The sequence below is a fragment of the Dama dama genome, chromosome 11 (genome assembly GCF_033118175.1).
Source record: "Dama dama isolate Ldn47 chromosome 11, ASM3311817v1, whole genome shotgun sequence".
NCBI classification, from domain to species: domain Eukaryota; kingdom Metazoa; phylum Chordata; class Mammalia; order Artiodactyla; family Cervidae; genus Dama; species Dama dama.
Window position 1 is genome coordinate 63768078 of NC_083691.1, and position 16845 is coordinate 63784922.

The window sequence follows — 16845 nt, forward strand, 5'->3', positions numbered from 1 at the left end:
TAAATAACCTTAGTGTCTACTGATGGATAAACAGATAAAGAAAATGTGCTACATATATGCACATTCAGTCATAAAAAGCATAGAAATACACCACTTGAAACAACATGGGTGAACCCAGAGGACATAATGCTAAGTGAAATAAGTCAAGACACACTGAAAGACAATACTGCATGATCTCACTAACATGTGGCATATACAAAAAGTAACTTATAGAACCAGAGTGTAGAACAGTGGTGCCAGGGGCTGGTGGGGGGAGGGAGCTGGAAGAAATGGAGAGATGTTGGTTAAAAAGTACAAACTTTTAGCTAGAAGATGAGTAAGTTCTGGGGATCTAATGCCTAACATAGTGACTATATACTTCAAATTTGCTAAAAGAGTACACCTTATGTGTTCTCACCAAAAAACAAAACAAAAAGCAACTATGTGAAGTGGGATCAATGTGTTAATTTGATTAATGATTTCACAATACATATGTATAATAAATCATCACTTTGCATACCTTAAAAAATTCATTGTGAGACTTAAACACATGCAAGTTTTGTCAATTAAACCTCAATAAAGCTAAGGAACAAAGCAAGATGAAAAATATCACTAATTAGAATTAAGTTAAATTTTAAATTCAGTTCTTCAGTCATACTAGTTACACTATTTCAGAATATTTTCAGAGTAGTTTTAAATTCAATTTTACTAAATTTATAGCAAGGTAGGTAAAACTGAGCAGCAAGTTACATTAAGTTCTCACATACCACTCTTCCCTCCTCCCAAATACAGCCTTCCTCACTATCAACATCCTACACCACAGTATCACATCCATTGCAATGGATGAATCCATAGTGATGCAACATTATCACTAAAAGTCTATAATTTATGTTAGGGTTCACTTTTGGTGGGAATATGCTATGAGTTTCGGCAAATGTAAAATGACATCTATCCATGATTGTTTTGCTTCCCTAACGTCCTCCGCACTCCACCTGTTCGTCCCTCCCTTCCCTCTAACTCTTGGCAATCACTGACCTTTTTGGTGTCTTTATAGGTTTGCCTTTTCCAAAAGTTAAATAATTGGAATTACACAGATTTTCAGTTAGTAATACACATGTAAGCTTCCTTCATGTCTTTTCACGCCTTAACTGCTCATTTCTTTTTAACACCAAGTAATACTGAATTGTTTGGATGAAATAGTTTATTTATCTATTAAAGAACATCTTGGTTGCTTCAAGTTTTGGCAACTATGACTAAAGCTGCTATAAACATCTGTGTGTAGGTATTTGTGTGGATATAAGTTTTCAACTTCTTTGTGTAAATACCAATGAACTCAACTCCCAGATCATATGTTAGAACGTGTTCAGTTTTGTAAGAAACTGCCAAATTGTCTTTCACAGTGGCCATCCCACCAGCAGTGAATGAGAGTTCCTGCTGCCCCACGTCCTCATCAGCACTGACATTGTGTACTATCCACATTTCAAGTGCTTTAATAGCCCATGTGGCTAATGGCTACCATACTGAACAGTAACATATAGGATATTTCCATCATCACAGAAAGTTATATTGGCAAAGTAGCTCTATTAAAAACTTAATTGTTTATACAGTGGAAGAGGAACTAAGGTGACAGCTTTTATTTTTCTCTGCATAAACCCATCCCTTCTCTCATTTAATTTTGATGGTTCTTTGTTTATACTTGCTCAGAAGTTCAAATCCTTACCCAGCTACTATGTGACCATTAACAAATTATTTAATACCTCCCACCAAGTGGATGAAGCACAAGCTGGAATCAAGATTGCCGGGAGAAATATCAATAACCTCAGATATGCAGATGACACCATCCTTATGGCAGAAAGTGAAGAAGAAGTAAAGAGTCTCTTGATGAAAGTGAAAGAGGAGAGTGATAAAGTTGGCTTAAAACTCAACATTCAGAAAACTAAGATCGTGGCATCTGGTCCCATCACTTCATGGCAAATAGGTGGGGAAACAATGGAAACAGTGACAGACTTTATTTTCTTGGGCTCCAAAATCACTGCAGATGGTGACTGCAGCCAAGAAACTAAAAGACACTTTTTCCTTGGAAGAAAAGCTATGCAACCTAGTTGGCATATTAAAAAGTAAAGACATTACTTTGAGAACACAGGTCCATCTAGTCAAAGCTATGGTTTTTCCAGTAGTCATGTACAGATGTGAGAGTTGGACTACAAAGAAAGCTGAGCACAGAAGAATTGATGCTTTTGAACTGTGGTGCTGGAGAAGACTCTTGAGAGTCCCTTGGACTGCAAGGAGATCCAACCAGTCAATCCTAAAGGAAATCAGTCCTGAATTTTCATTGGAAGGACTGATGCTGAAGCTGAAACTCCAATCCTTTGGCCACCTGATGCGAAGAACTGACTCACTGGAAAAGACCCTGATGCTGGGGAAGATTGAAGGTGCGAGGAGAAGGGGACAACAGAGGATGAGATGGTTGGATGGCACCACCGACTCAATGGACATGAGTTTGAGTAAAGTCCGGGAGTCGGTGACGGAAAGGGAGGCCTGGCGTGCTGCAGTCTATCAGGTCACAGAGTCGGACACGACTGAGCGACTGAGGTGAACTGAACCAAGTCTCAGTTTCCTCATATTAGTTCAAAAAGTAAAAGTTGCTCAGTCGTGTCTGACTCTTTGCAACCCCACTGACTGTAGTCAGTGGCTACTACTACTACAGATTACTGACTGTAGCCTGCCAGGCTCCTCTGTCAGTGGAATTCTTCAGGCAAGAATACTGGAGTGGGTGGCCATTTCCTTTTCCAGGGGATCTTCCCAACTCAGGGATTGAAGCTGAATTTTCTGCGCTGCAGGCAGATTCTTTACCATTTGAGCCACCAGGGAAGCCCTACTTATTAGCTTAGTGCACTAAATTAGATAAGCAAGATAAGGTAAATTATAACACTCATCACCTTAAGTCCTCATTTGCAAACTCTTCTAGATTAGGAGTTTGTTTTCTGAATGTCTGTCTCAGTACAGAACTTTAAAGATCCTTACTGAAGGCAACAGCTTAATACTATATTTACCCGATCTGGATTTCTGTAACCCAAGAGTAGATTCGCTGCTTTTATATCACCGTGAACATATTCATTTTCATGTATATATTCCAGTACATCCAACTGTGAAAAGAGATATATACAGTCAACTTAGAACTCATGATCAACCTGAACATTTTGAATAGAGAATAACATGTATTTTTTTTTCATATTAACAATGATGAAGTGATGTATTTCCCAACTGTGCATTTATTTATTCTAAAATTATCACATGTTCTGGTTGCTCATCCTGGGGAAAAATTGCATAAAAGGATCCTTGAACATCAAATGCTTTAATGTTTCAAGGGCACCTCTGATGGAAAGGAAGCCAAGACTCAGCAATACCTGTGCTACACTCCCGACAGTCTGATGCCCAAATCTTCTGTCCAAAGAGGAGAAACATGGCAAAATCAGAGAAGTGAAGTGAAATAATCATGACGCCCACTCAGCAATTCCTCACCCAAGCAATAATTATTAAGTAAGTTTTGAGGCCACCCAGAACAAAACACCATGTCCATTACCACAGAAAGCCATTCTCCCTCTGTAGAGCAACAAAAAACATCTATGCTTCCTCTCTGAAGCCCTTGAAACTTGCATGTTACCTACACCTAGTGCTCAAAAAACATTTGTTGGCTGGCTAGAGGATGAGTGGGAAAATTAATGAATTCTATTTGCCACATCCCAACCTGGAAGGAGTAGTTGCATTCTATCTAAAATGGAAACAATAAAATGAAGCTTAGGCAAACCAAACACCAACAAGGTAAGACAAATATGTGGTATAAACAAAATGTGTGCAAGGGTGCTAGTAAGATTTCATTGCTTCTTATTTGGCAAAGTACATACTGATATTATTCACTGCTACACTAATGACTGCCACCATCCCAAACTCATAATAAAAACTTTATAGCACCCCCTTATCACATGTGTAGTATGGAAAATAATATATTTTGCCATACTTTGCATTGTCATAAAAATAACTGACAAAAGAGAGGTTATTCTTATAGCAATGCAAGCTTGTTCTGGTATGTAAAACAAAGCTGTGAGGGTAAAAAAAAATCAGACAGTAGCACCAAAGCCTAATTGAGTTTGTAGTGCCAAACACAGCACATTCTGTCACTTACAGAGCCCACTGTTATCAATTTCACCAAAATAGCATCTACTCTCAATAACTGACATTTCTAGGGCAATAATCCTTCATTCTCTGATAATTCCACAAAGGGCAACAATTTGTATGTTGTAACAAGTAAATAATCTGAAAATGGAGCATGGGAAATAAGTCATTCTTTCTTACCATTCGGATACCTAGCTGCAAGACAGTTGACTTTTTAAAAGTACCATTCTGGTCTGAGATCTTCTGCAAATCTATTCCCAGTCTTTCCATTACCATAAATCTGTAACTATAAGAAGGAGAAGTCAAAAGGAGATGTTAAAACGGCAATGCTGAAACTGTCCATTTACGAATTTGAAACAATGGAAAAATGCCCCCAACAGTGAAGAATGATCCAATCTGAACTAACTGAGAATGAATGTATATTAATAATCTTGGCCTTTTGCAGAAACACATTACTAAGTATTTACTTTGCAGATAGTTTCGGAATAGAAGAGCAAGCTGTGCTGAGCCACTTACATGGTCTTAGATCATGAAAAGAGGAGTCTTTCTAAATTAGTCTTGAACTTAATTTATTTTGATTCCACTACCTTCTTGACATATGGCCTTGAGCAAATTATTTTTCCATACAGAATATTTTATTTATATTTGTTTATTGACCTTATAATATCATATTTATTTTCTCTATACATTTATAAACTTGTGTTTTTTTAAAAATGCACTTCTTCTTTTTCTTTTCTATTTGAGACCTCCTTCTCTTCTTCACTTCCCTTCACTTACATACTCACAAAAGCCCCTGTTCTGTATTTATGTAGCCACACACAAAGGCATATAGAAAGTTTTACACCTGTTTTACAAAAATGTGATCTTCTTATAAGAACTTCTTTGCATCACATTTTTTTCAATAATACCTCATTGAAATCCTCCCAAATCAACTGGTAGTGCTCTAATTAATTTCCTTAATGGGCTGCATAGTGTTATATGGTATGGATGTACCATTAAGAAAGGGGAAATGATGGGATATCACTTCTAAAATAAGATTATATAAGGACCGTGACTTTCTTCTTGGATGCATACTCTTGTGTGTGCTCTTTCTCCTCTCTTTCAATTACTGGAAGCTGGCTGCCATGTCTTTTTGACACTCAAGCAGCCAAAAGAGAGACCTACATAGTGAGGAAGTGAGGCCTGCCAACAATCATGAGTGAAATTAGAATCAGATCTTCTTAGGCCTGCCAATAGCCACATGAGTGAGCTTCCTCAGTCAAGCCTTGAGATGACTATCGCCAGAAGACATTTGACTACATCCTCATGAGAAGTCCTGAGCCAGAACTATCTAGGGAAGCCATTTTTACACAGATAACTGACCCACAGAAACTAAGATAATATTAGTTTGTCATTATAAGCCACTACATTTTAGGCAACTAGCTATATAGCTACAAATAACTAAGAGACCACATAAGAAATAGTTACAGGACAATATCTGATTATAGTAATTCCATTTTACCTTTTTCCCTTGAATTCAGTAATGCCAGATCCATAAAACTGAGGAATTCCCAAATAATCAAGCTTTTTGAGTTCTATCCATTTTTTGACTGTAAAGACAAATTTAAGAGGAAAAAAGTACACATTTTTAGGAAGGTATTTCTTACATTTGTGTAGATACTTAAACTTATTCAGCTAACAAATAGAAATTAGACCTTCCTAAAAATATTTTTTTTAAAAATCAAATATATCTAGCTAACAGTTTCAAATTCTATTTATTGCAATAATTAACAGATAATATTAAATACATAATACAGATTTCCAACATTTAAAAAGTCATAATCACTATACTCAATACTCTAATAATCTATATGGAAAAAGAATCTAAAGAAAGTACAGAAGAAACTAATACAATGTTGTATATCAACTATACTCCAAAAAAAAGTAAGTAAATAAAATACGCAACAGAAATAGTCATAGTCATAAAATTCACTGATATCATTTACTGCTTCTCACCCTTTTAGCTAAGATCAAGTGTTGTATGGGGGCTTCTCAGCTGGGACAGTGGTAAAGAACCTGTCTGCAGTGCAGGAGACGCAAGAGACACAGGTTCGATCCCTGACTCAGGAAGATCCCCTGGAGCAGAAAATGGCAACCCACTCCAATATTCATGACTGAAAACTTCCATGGACAGAGGATCCTGGTGGGCTAGTCCATGGGGTTCTCAGTCGGACACGACTAAGCAATTGAGGACACACCATTTATCCAAATGTTTCTATCCATTAGCAAAATTCATTCCCTTATATGCTTGTTAAATTTTTAAATAAAAAAAATATGATAACTACCAAAGGAGCAGTAGAAAGACAGCTTTTTCTTTCTTATTACTAAAAACCTAAAACCAGAGTAGCAAAAAAAAAAAAAAAATAGGGGCATCACTGGTCACTCAGTGGTAAAGAGTCCACCTGCCAATGCAGCAGACACAGGTTCAATCCCTGGTCCGGGAAGATTGCACATTATCACAGAGCAACTGAGCCCCTGCCTCACAACTACGAGCCCATGCGCCCCAGAGCTTTGTTCAGCAGCAAGAGAAAGCACCACAATGAGAAGCCTGTGCTGTGCACCGCAACTAGAGAGTAGCCCCCGTTCACTGCAATAGAGAAAAGCCCAAGCAGCAACAAAGACCTGGCAGAGCCAAAATATTAATAAGACTTTCTTAAAAAATAGAAATTGGTCAGAAGAATCATCTTACTCTGAAACTATTGTACAGAAACTGTTTTGATTAAATTTTATTAAAAAAAAACACAAACAACAACAAAAAAAACAAATCCACTTAAATAATCAGAAAGCTTATTTAATTTTTCACTTTTCTACCAAATATGCTTAATGTTTAAGACAGCTCTACTGATAAACAATGAAGTTTAATGGATTCTATTTGTCACTCTGACATAGTTTAAGCAGTTAGTAAAGACTACAGTCTTGATGTTCAGAAGGTTTTATTAAAGAAAACAAAGTTAATTATTGAGGTGAGACTCATCATTCTTTTTCCCAAACATAATGTAAATGACCTTGATTATACAGGCATTACTCATATCAATTTCTTTCAAGCTTTACAAATCCATCTGTATCATACAGTTTTTACAAAATGCTTTTATTCTTCTTAGCCTTGCTCATATTTATATCATAGTCTAATCCTCTAACTGGTAGTTCTTACATCTGATATTCAGCTCCAATTAATTTCCCAACATACAAATTTTCAATATTTTTAACTTACTTTCTAAATCATCTTAATGTTTATAATCATCTTCATATGCTTTGGCCTAATCTATTCTATGGTCATTCCTTTAATTTATAATCTACTGCCCATTTTAATGTCTTTTCTTTATATCCTTTCTATCCAAATGGTTTTTTGCAAAAGAAATAATTTCATTCTATCTTTTACACCTAAAGAACTCTCAGTGGCTTCAATCGACAATCCAACATTTTATGTAAGGTAACAAATAACTTCGATTTGAAATATATAACCCATTATGTACATAATATCACTATTTATATACCTCTGTCATTTTTACATAACAATTAACTGTATCATTTTACAATAAAAATTTCTAATTGAAAAAAAATTTCCATAAGGCCAGAAAAAGACAAAAATATTAACTCCCACTTAGCAAACATATATTTGGAAGTAGCTTACTTTACTTATTTTACTTACTACATTCTTTTTTTGCTGCTCTTTGATAAAATTTAAGTTCTGAAAATAATGGGCCATTTTCTTGATATTCCTATAAAAGAACAATTGATTTTATTAGAAAAAAAATTTTAAAGATGGAATTGGTATTTCAAATGTGAAAATACGAGCACACATACATAATAAGTAATAGTACCTGAATCACAAAAATCTCAAGATTTTCTCACTAAATAAAGAATCTCATTTTTAACATTTTGTAATGCTATCACTAGACAGTCTTACACATGAAAACAGTCTTCTTATGGAAAGAACTTACTAAAAACACTGAGAACTGTACTAATACACAGACACTCACGTGTACCAACATGCATAACAGGGTGGATACACTGCAAACTACCTTGGTGGTTCACTCATACATGATACTTTTACTGAATTTCTCCTATTTTTATTAATCATACTAGGCACAGGGGATGCAAACACAAATAAAACCTCATTCCTGCCATTATGGACTTCACTGTCTAGAACAGAGAGGAAAAGAGAAGGAGAAGATAGATACCTAGATAAGATACAAGGATGATAAATGTCAATGAAGAAGAACAAAATTCTATAGTCTTTAAATTTTTATAATGTAAAAATATATAATAATGTTTGTTGTGTTGATCATAAAATCATGAAGACTAAGATGAGAAACACTTTTACAAAAATGAAATAAAGCAGACAATAAAAAAGTCAAATGTATGTGAAACATAAATTTAAGAGCAATACTTACAACTTTTATTACATGTCTTGCATCTTTATCTGGTTTATTTGTGGGGAAAGCTGCAAAACAAAGACAGTGAGGAAAAAAAATGGTTGTTTCCAATTCCTGATTGCTTACTATGTCCCAGACGCCGTGCTAAGAACCTCTTATGGTACCACTTCTGTTTTATACGATATCCTTCTTAAGGTTTAACAAGTTGTATAATCTGCTTACTAAGTAGTAGCAGACTGGGGACTGAAATTCAAATCTGACACCATAGCCTACACTCTTTACCATAAACCATATTCAAATATTCAAACACAGAAACCAGTAGATTACATTAATCATATAGATCCAAATGTAGGGGAAACCTTTTTCTAGACATACAGCATTAAACCCCAAAATGATATACTGTATAATCTATTCACTCCATTTTTCTAAACTAAAATTAATGATAATTTAGAAGTGAAAACTGATTCATCTTAAGTGGAAACTTCAAAACAACTTTTACTTGGCGAAATTCTAAAGTAAATCAAGTTTGAAAGAGAATAAAGCCTTTAAAAAGAATCATCTCCTGAACCTAGCAATCAACTATTCCTAAATTAAAGAGTATGTATCTCATTATATAAGCTCATTTCAAGTTATCTTACTTCATTTTATTACTATTTGCATTTTAGATATAGTAATCCAACTTATGAGAAGTTCACTGTTGAAATTCTTAAACCAAATCAATCATTTCATCTACATTATCTAAATTATTAAAAGATTATTTTGTTTTCAAATCTTGATAAGAGAAGTTGACATGTATATTTATTTGTATTGTGAAGGTTTAGAATTTTGCCATTCATCTATTTACTCTTCATTGATCCCTTTATTCATTCAACTAACAAATATTTATTTATTAAGAGGCTAGCATATTATGAAAATAAAGGAAAAAAGGTCAAACTAGTATTAAAAACTTAGATTGAGAATAAGATTAAATTTTTCAAGTGAATTTTCACTGTATTTACCAAAATGCTATGTCCTCTCATTACTACTAACATTTTTTCCTTTCTCCTATCACTTTGTCTTTTCTCTATTGTATTACATATTAGATGCAAAAAATGTTATAAATTTACTAAAGTATATAAATTCTCTTTCACAATTAAGCCAACTCATGCACAATTTTCTTAATCAATCTCCAAACACTTTTATGTTAGCAATGTTATTAGTCAGTTGAAGAAATTACTTCAATTTTAGTTAATCTTAAACTGTGAACCCAGACCTCTTCAGAGTAACAAAGAAACTAAACCTATTTACATCAATTAAACTTTTCTCTTCATCTTTATTCACATAAAAGTCATTTCATTTTCACCCATGCAGTAGTCCCAAGGGAACGATAGGAAGAATGAATTATCCATACCTAGGAAACAAAATACTGAAGAAAGTCTATAAAGGGGTCTAGTCCTGGTACAGAAGAAAGGATGAGGAAACCCCTTCCTCCTCCCACCCTATGGCAAACTATTTTTACCAGTATGGTACCCAAGCCTGGAGAGAAATAATCCTGCCCTAACCCTGATCCACTCAATACAGTAATTGACACTAGGCAATGGTCTTTGCTTCCTGAGATAGAAGCAAAGAAACTCCCTGCTTCTCTTCTGAAAGCAAGTGGCCAGGACAGCAGAACACAAACATAAAAGCACAAAAGGAAAATGAGAGTTTTAATTCGATATGTAACTTATTACATTGCAAGTGGGGGAAAAGATATCCAACCAGGCCAATGTCTTACTCTTTGCTGATTTCAATCTGTATACCTTTACCATTCTATAATCTGAATCTTCTCTTTCATATGATTTCACATGAACATAATCATGTGTTGACATACACTTGAAGCATCCCCATACTTGTCATTTGATAGTTATACAATATTCTCTATAAACTTCCAAGTCAGATTATGTTGGAGGGCCTAAATTCAAAATCAATTGACCAGAAAGCTCATGGAGATGGACAGTGAACAAATAAATTGTCCTAGTGATCAAGGAGGTCTCATTACAATAATCAGTTAATTAATTAAACAATTCTACTGTAAACCAAAACACATTCTAGGTAGTGAAATTAAATAATGACAGAAAACAGACAAAGTATCTGCTTTCATAGTCTAGCGGAGAAATCAGACATTCATCAAATACTCATACAAAAGTGTAAAACTAATTAACATAAGTGTTACAGGGAAAGGAAGATGGCACAATGAGGTAGATGGTATAATTTAACTTATATAAAAGGGAATGCTTATACAAGCATAATTGAAGAGGTAGTAAAGGGCCAGATGAAAATCTAGCTAAGAATTTCTGTCCATAGAAAGTTTTAAAAGCTTGAGGTGTCGTTTAGGACACGAAACACATAATTAGATTTGCATCCTGAACAGATCAATACACTAGTCTGGAGAACAGACTGAAGGGGAATCAGAGTAGATACACACAGACCAGTAAGGATTTAATTTTGATAGATTAGAAAAGAGAGGACTGTAGGTTGGATTCAAGTATCAATGGCAGATAAAGAAAAGTAAGCAGATTCCAGAGATTTCACAAAGTGAAACTGATAGGACTTGATCATGGAGGGAAAGATAAATAGTTTGGTAGGTTACAGCTGACAGAGCTATTGGAAGTTGAGAAGAATGATCAAGCATGGACAGTGATAGTATTGAAAGTAGTCACCTAACAACAAAGAAACAAAGATACATAAAGCAAAAATCAGGATAAATATAAGGGAAAATTTTTTTAAATGTAATCATAGACATATTAATGTTTCTCTGAGAAAGTTTTATCAAGTGCAGAAAATATAAGAATAGGAGCATGTTGAATGATGTCATTAATAATTTAAATATAGTAGATTTCTATTTATATTAATTTATATTAATCTTTTATCTTCTTTGTGAATTATAACTTTTATTGTTAAAAATATTCATCTTTGTTTCATTTAAAAATAAATAAAATTTAATTTAAAAAAAAGTAGTTTCACATCCTCATTTAAATTTCTGAAGAGGTATCTGATGACCTGAAAAGGGATGCATTGTACACATACATGGTATTTGCCTTCCTAGCATCTCTTTTCTATCCATTGGGACTTTCTCTGATTTTTCTTTTGAGAAGCCCAACCTCAAACTATCTATGTAGACCTAGTAGGGCTGCGATCATAGTGTATCCTCCCTTCCATTCCAGAGTTGGACACAGGACCGAGCCTCGCGATCTGGAATGTACAAGCCCACTGGCCACCGTAACTAGTTCAGAAGGAGCAAGGTGCTCAACTAGGTAGAAAAGTCTTCCCTAGCAGTTGATGTAACTAAGTAACATAAGACAGATGATAAACTTTAAGGACACCAAAATCTTAGAAATATCAGCGATCATTTTTTTCTGGTAAATGGAAAATAAAGCCTGAAAATAAAATCCAAAACTGAGAAAACTAGGGTTAAGGCAGGGCGAGAGAAAGAGCCCCAGTGACATTGCATAAGCCCTGGAGTCACTCATACCTAAAGCCCAAAAAGTCCTGTACTTCTCACTTACAAGAGTTAATAAGTCTCCCTTTTGATTAAATTAATTTGAGATTCTGAAATTGGCAACCAGAGACTTACACAAACTACAACAATTGAGTGTTCCATATGTAAGATTATTTTAAAGGTACTGTGTCATAGTTTAATGGGCAGTGTCAGGCATTACATATAAAGTAGATCTTACATAAACAAAAATAACAATTCATGAGGAAGATAATTATGAACTTTCAAACATCTAATAGAGACTTAGGGTTTCTCAGATGGTGCTAATGGTAAAAAAGCTGCTTGCCAAAGCAGGAGACATAAGAGACACGAGTTCAATCCCTGGGTCAGAAAGATTCCCTGGAGGCAGGCATGGCCACTCACTCGCTCCAGTATTCTTGCCTGGAGAATTCCAAGGACAGAGGAGCCTGGTGGGCCACAGTCCATAGGGTTACAAAGTGTCGGACACTACTGAAGCAACTTAGCAGCACACACAGTGGAGACTTAATATACATATATAAAATGATGATGTACATTGTAATCAATAACATCTTTCATTTTTTTAAAATGTCAATAATAATAATAAATTTGAGTAGACTAAACTCACCAGCTAAAGAAAGAAACTTTAAGGTTGTTAAAAAAACAAATAAATGTATACTATTTATAAGACAACTAAAACCTAGTGATACAGAGAAACAAAATAAAAAGATAAGAAACTAATTAGCCAAAATTAGCTTAAAGCAAGCTGGAAAAATCATGGAAGATTTTAATACAATTTCATAAGGTATCGGCAACCAGCAAAAATAAACTGAAACTACAATTAACAGTTTTTATCTAAAGGCCACATTAAAAAAAAAGAATATATTTTCTTTTCAACCTGACATAAAACATTTTTTTAACTGCCCATACTTTTACCAAGAAAGCAGGCTTCATCACCAATCAAAAGACAGGGTGATTGAATGGATAAAAAAATAAAAAGGACCCAATTATATGACATCTACAAGAGATTTGTTTCTGATGCAAAGACACACAAGATTTAAAGTGAAGGGGTGGAAAAAGATGTTCTATGCAAATGGAAGCCAAAAGAAAGCAAGGGAAACTACACTTATGTCAAGCAAAATATATTTTAAACCAAAAACTATAACAAGAAACAAGTAAGATCATTATATAACGATAAAGGGATCACTTCATCAAGAGGATATCACAATTGTAAATGTCTATGTACCCAAGATAGGTGAACCTAAATATATAAAGCAAATATTAACAGATCTAAAGGGGGGAATAGCAATAAAATAGTATAGGGCTTCAATATCCTACTTTCAACAATGGATAGACCATCCAGATAGGAAATCAATGGGGAAATAATGGATGTAAACTAAACGTTATATAAGAGAAGTCTAATAGACATACACAGAAGAGTCCAACAACAGCAGCAGAATACATTCTTCTTAAGTACACAGGGAAGGTATTTTCAGGCTAGATCATGTTAGGTGATGAAGCAAGTTGTAACAAATGTGAGAAAAATGAAGTCATATAAAGTATTATCAAGTGCTTTTTTGGACCACAATGATACAAAACTACTTATCAATTATAAGAGAAAAACTGGCAAATTCACAAATATATGGAAACTGGAACAATATACTCTTGAACAATCACTGGCTCAAAGAAGAACTTTTCAGAAATCAAGAAATAACTTGAGACAAATGGAAATGGACACAAAACATATCACTACTTGTGGGTTACAGTAAAAATAGCTCTAAGAAGGAATTTTGTAACAATAAAGTTTTATACTATGAAAAATCCAATATATATTCTAACTTTACACATCAAAGAACTAGAAAAAGGAAGCTCAACATTAGTAGAACAAGGAAATAAAGACCAGAATGGAAATAAATGAAACAGAACTAGAAAGACAATAGAAAAGATCAATTCAGACAAAGACTACAAGAAAATTACAGACCAGTATCTCTGATGAACATACATGCAAAAATACTCATTTCAATGCTCAAATTGAATTCAACAGTACATTAAAGAATCATACACCATGATCAAGTGGGATTTATTTTGGGGATCCAAGGATGGTTCAATATGCAAATCAATTAACATGATAAACTACAATAACAAAATGAAGGATAGAAATCTTAAGATCATTTTAATAGATGCAGAAAAACCACTTGACAAAATTCAAAATCCTTTCAGGATCAAAAATTCTCAAAACTGAGTAATGAAAGAACATACCCAAACCTAACAAAGGCTAATTATGAGAAACCCACATCCAGCATCATACCCAAGTAAAAAGCTGAAAGCTTTTCCCTTAAGATCAGGAACAAGACAAGGATCCCCACTCTTGCAACTTGTATTCAACATAGTACTGAAAGTCCTAGCCAGAGAAGTCAGGCAATAAAAAGAAATAAAAGACATCCAAATTGGGAAGAAAGAAAGTAAAATTATCTGTTTGTAGATGACATCTATGGAGAAAATCCTTATGACATACAAACATATAGTATCAAAAAGAATCCATTACTTAGGAGTAAATTTAACCAAGGATATGATAACTATGTACACAGAGGACTTTATAACATTGATGAAAGAAAACACAATGAATGGAAAGATATTACATGCTCATGGATCAAAAGAATTAATAGTGTTAAAATTTGCAAACCAGTCAAACAATATACAGATTCAATGTAATCTCTACCAAAATTCCAGTGGTATTTTTCATAGAAATTGTTTTAAAATCTACATGGAACCAAAAAACATCCTGAATAGTCAAAGTATACAGAGCAAGAAAAACAAAGCTGGAAGCATCACATTCCCTGATTTCAAACTAGATTACAAAGCTGTAATAATCAAAACAGGATGGTATTGGCATTAAAGCAGACACGAATCAATGGTACCAAACAGACAGCCCAGAAATAAACCTATAAATTCAAGGTCAATTAATTGACAATGAAGTAAAGAATATACAATGGGGAAAAGACAGGCTCTTCAGTAAATGGTGCTAGGAACACTAGATAGCCACATGCAAAACAATTAAACTGGACCCCTATGTTATCCTGTACACAAAAATCAACTCAGAATGGATTTAAAGACTTGTGAGTAAGACCTAAAATCATACAAGATCTAGAAGAAAACATAGCAGGTAGGTCCCTTCATATTTGTCTTGGTAATGACTCTTTTGGATCTAACACCAAAAACAAAGGCAATAAAAGCAAAAATATTTACACATGTGGGACTAACTATAAAACTAAAAACTTCTGCATAGCAAAGGAAACCACCAACAAAATGAGAAGGCAACCTATGGAATAAGAAAATATTTGCAAATCACATATCCAATATCAAAATATACAAAAATGATACAACTCAACAGCAAAAAAAGATAAATAATCCAATTTTTAAATGAATAAAGGCTATTTTTAGTAGATTTTTTCCAAAGAAAACATTCAAATGGCAATAGGTACATGAAACTGCTCACCATAACTGATTACCAGGGAAATGCAAATTAAACCACGAGATATTACCTCACACCTGTTAGCATGGCTATTATCAAAAAGACAGGTAGTAACAAATGCTGGTGAGGATGTAGAGAAAATGAAACCCTTTGAAGGAATATAAACTTGTATAACCACTATGGAAAACAGCGTGGAGGTTCTTCAAAAAATTAAAAATAGAACCAGTATGTGATCTAGCAATTCCACTTCTGGATATATTCAAAGGAAACAAAAGCTGGTTTGAAACAGTTATATAATGTATGATTTCAACTATATGCCATTCTGAAACAGGGGGCAAAGGGATAAATAAATAGAACACAGGAGAAACTTCAGGCAGAGAAACTACTCTGCATGATACTATAATGGTCAATACATGACATCATGCATTTGTCAAAACCCATAAAACTGTACTATATAAGTGAACACTAATATAAATGATGGACTTTAGTTAATAAATTAACTAATACTAACTAATTTTGTAATAAATTAACAAAACCACCACACTAATTCAAGACATCAATGCCAAAATTATACAAAACTGGGGACTATCTGATAAAGACTTCAAAGAAACTATAATAAAAATGTTCTAGGAAGTAACAGCAAACACTTTTGGAATAAATGGAAAGACAGACTAGTGTAGCAAAGACATAGAATATACAAAGAAAAAATTAAATAACACTTTTAGATCTGAAAAATACAATAACCAAACCAAAATTTTTTAAACTCATGATTGGGTTCAATATGATCATGGAGATGACATGTGAGTCACTGAATTTGATGATGGATCAATAAAAATATACCAACCTGAAAAACAGCAAAATAGAACATGAAAAAACTGAACAGAATCTCAGGCAAATAACAGAACATTTAACAAATCTTCATGATACTGCAGTTACTGAAGAAGAAAAGTAAAGAGTGTGGTGCAGAAAAATATTTGATGAATAATGGCTGAAATGTCCCAAATTTTACAGATACATAAACCTACAGTTCAGTGAATCCTCCACTGGAATAAACCCAAATAAATCGATGCCCGGACACATACACACAAACTGCTGAAAACTAAAAGAAAAACCTTGAAAGGAGCTAGAGTAAAACAGTAAATTAGTTACAGGGTAAAATGACTCATATTACTGTGAATTTCTCATCAGAAACCCTGAAGACCTGAAGGAAGAGTCACAACCTATTTGAAGTGCTGAAAATAACAGTCAATCCAATATCCAGCAAAAATATTTTTCTGGAATTAAAGTTAAATAAAGACATTCTCAAGTTAGGAGTACTAAGAGTAGCCATA

General features: G+C 34.0%; 1 protein-coding gene across 3 annotated transcripts in view; it reads right to left on the reverse strand.

Moving 5' to 3' along the window:
* VRK2 (VRK serine/threonine kinase 2) overlaps window positions 1-16845 on the reverse strand; it is a 99384-nt gene that overhangs the window by 61236 nt on the left and 21303 nt on the right. For all 3 annotated transcript variants that reach the window (XM_061155399.1, XM_061155398.1, XM_061155400.1), the window contains exons 3-7: window positions 8586-8635; window positions 7841-7910; window positions 5654-5741; window positions 4333-4438; window positions 3033-3125 (exon numbers count right to left, since the gene is read on the reverse strand). In XM_061155399.1, the coding sequence (XP_061011382.1) occupies window positions 3033-3125; window positions 4333-4438; window positions 5654-5741; window positions 7841-7910; window positions 8586-8635 (407 nt within the window). The remainder of the gene's footprint in view (window positions 1-3032; window positions 3126-4332; window positions 4439-5653; window positions 5742-7840; window positions 7911-8585; window positions 8636-16845) is intronic.